Raw genomic sequence first — 2,500 nt, 5'->3', positions numbered from 1 at the left:
GCGCGTAAACATGCCCACCAGCTCGGGCTTTAGCACGTCCACAGGAAGCCAGGCTACGTTGTGATGCTTAACTTCCTGTCTCAGCTGTCAACTTTTTTACTTTTCTTTTCTTTCTTTCCTTTTTTTTTTTAAACAAGATGGGAGACATCGCTTAGAACACCCCCCCCCCCCCCCCCCCCCCCCCGTCGCCCACTGTTGGCTTTAGCGTATCTCCACCCAATGGCGTATTAAGGCCTACAAAACAACTCAGGCTTATTAATGTCTGTAATGCATCTCTGCTCTGCTGTGTAAGACTCTCTGTGTCTGTGTTCTCACTCCCACGCGGCCATTTTCTGCCCCATTTGGATCGGTACTGGTTTTCTGTAATCCATTATTAAGTGTGTTCCATAATCCATGATTGTGTGTGTGTGTGTGTGTGTGTGTGTGTCTGTTTCAGGCTGATTCATCAGAGAGGCTCCGTCAATATGGGCTCTCTCAGCTCTACAGTCACCCAGTCCTGCTCACCCGAACTCGAGACTGCCCCCTAGTGGCTCCCCCCAAACCACCACCTGTCCCACGCTGGAAACTGATCCGTCCCCGCAAGGAGACCAACATCACAGATGAACCCAAAAGTATGTGTGTGTATATGTGTGTGGTGGTTATCAGACTAAACGTGTATACAGAAGTAGGAAGAATTACTTTCGAATTAGGGAATAAGATAAAAACGGAAAAAAGTCTTAGTCACAAATATTCACAAACAGCTTTTTCTCAAAACATGAGAAGTAAGCTGGAAGCTGAAGTAGTTTTGCTCTATTTTTGGGAGGGATGGTGAGATGCTTTGTATGCTCTGAATATCACCTTGGAGTTTGTGTGCATAAATGTACATCTGTGTGTGTATGCGTGTGTGTGCGCGCACGTGTGTGTGTGTGTGTGTGTGTATGTGCGTGTGTGTATGTGCGTGTGTGTGTGTGTGTGTGTATGTGTGTATGTATGTGTGTATGTGCGTGTGTGTGTGTGTATGTGTGTGTGTATGTGTGTATGTGTGCATGCGCGGGTTCACGTGTGCGTGTGTACCTCAGAGCCTCCTGTCCAGAAAGTAGAGCAGTTTATTGAGGTGTCCAGCCCCTTTATCAACTGTAAACTGATGACCTGCACAACATCCTCAACTCTGTAAGTACTGTGCTCGTGTGTGTGTGTGTGTGTGTCTGTGCGCGCGTGTGTGTGTGCGCGCGCGCGTGTGTGTGTGTGTGTGTTTGTGTGTGTGTGTGTGTGTGTGTGTGTGCATATGTATATATGTTTATATGCATGTATGTATGTATGTGTAATTGCATGCATACGTGGATGCAGATATATGTTTGTCTGTGTGAATGTGTGTGTGTGTGTGTCTGTGTCTGTGTGTGAGTATGTGTGTGCATTACCTTTACTGAGAGATGTTTAATGGTGATAATACTGTGCGTGCGTGTGTGTGTGTGTGTGTGTGTGTGTGTCTGTGTCTGTGTGTGAGTATGTGTGTGCATTACCTTTACTGAGAGATGTTTAATGGTGATAATACTGTGCGTGCGTGTGTGTGTGTGTGTGTGTGTGTATGTGTGTGTCTGTGTGTCTGTGTGTGAGTATGTGTGTGCATTACCTTTACTGAGAGATGTTTAATGGTGATAATACTGTGCGTGTGTGTGTGTGTGTGTGTGTGTGTGTGTGTGTGTGAGAACTCAGTCAGAGACTCAGACTGCTCTCAGCTAGAGGCATCGATCTCCAGCTCTGCGCTCTCAGACCCTCGCTGTGTTCACAAACGGAGGTTAATACACAGACTCCCTCTGTGCTCAGCGTGCACCTACACACTCAGACTCTCTCAGACTTCAGACTTCAGGTCAGAAAGATCTTTGGCTGCTAACTGTCAGTCCAGCAGGATTTTCAATGTTGGAAAAGAGAGAGAGAGAGAGAGAGAGAGAGAGAGCAGTACCTGCCCAAATTTCGATAACACTTGTGAGGTAGCTTCTGAAAATGAGGAACGGTTTGCAGAGTTATTAAAGAAAGCGGCCATGATGCAGTCTGATGTTCTGTTGTCGCACCTCTATCTCAGTCTGTCCGTGTCCAGTGCCACCAGTTCGGTAATCTCAGGCCTAACTGGTTCAGGGTGTCATGGGTCTATTGTCTGATCAGGAATCAAACCCAGACCGTGAAAGTGATAGGGCTGCATTCTAATCACTAAACCCAGTTGGAAGACTGAGCAATCCAGACACAGAGACTCCTCAGCTAAGGACAACAAAACAAAACTCAACAAAAGCTTTATTTGAAATCTTGGCAAAAATAAATGCTGGCCAAATGAGTCAGTCCAAAAAAAGTCCTAAAACACAGGCAGAACGAAGGCTCAAAGATCAGGTAAGGTCCAAAAAACACACTCAAAAGAACCCCCTACCAAAACACACTCGAAAAATTCAAGAGTATATTGGCAGAAAGATCTTTGGCTGCTAACTGTCAGTCCAGCAGGATTTTCAATGTTGGAAAAGAGAGAGAGAGAGAG

General features: G+C 46.0%; 1 protein-coding gene across 1 annotated transcript in view; it reads left to right on the top strand.

Moving 5' to 3' along the window:
• The window catches only part of adgb (androglobin), a 44,514-nt gene that overhangs the window by 14,489 nt on the left and 27,525 nt on the right, over positions 1-2,500 (top strand). The window contains exons 11-12 of the mRNA XM_030770836.1: positions 437-611; positions 1,059-1,149. Coding sequence (XP_030626696.1) covers positions 437-611; positions 1,059-1,149 — 266 coding nt within the window. The remainder of the gene's footprint in view (positions 1-436; positions 612-1,058; positions 1,150-2,500) is intronic.

The sequence above is a fragment of the Chanos chanos genome, chromosome 4, assembly GCF_902362185.1.
Source record: "Chanos chanos chromosome 4, fChaCha1.1, whole genome shotgun sequence".
Classification (NCBI taxonomy): domain Eukaryota; kingdom Metazoa; phylum Chordata; class Actinopteri; order Gonorynchiformes; family Chanidae; genus Chanos; species Chanos chanos.
Note: the sequence above shows the minus strand (reverse complement) of the source record. Positions and strands in the feature narration are given on the sequence as shown.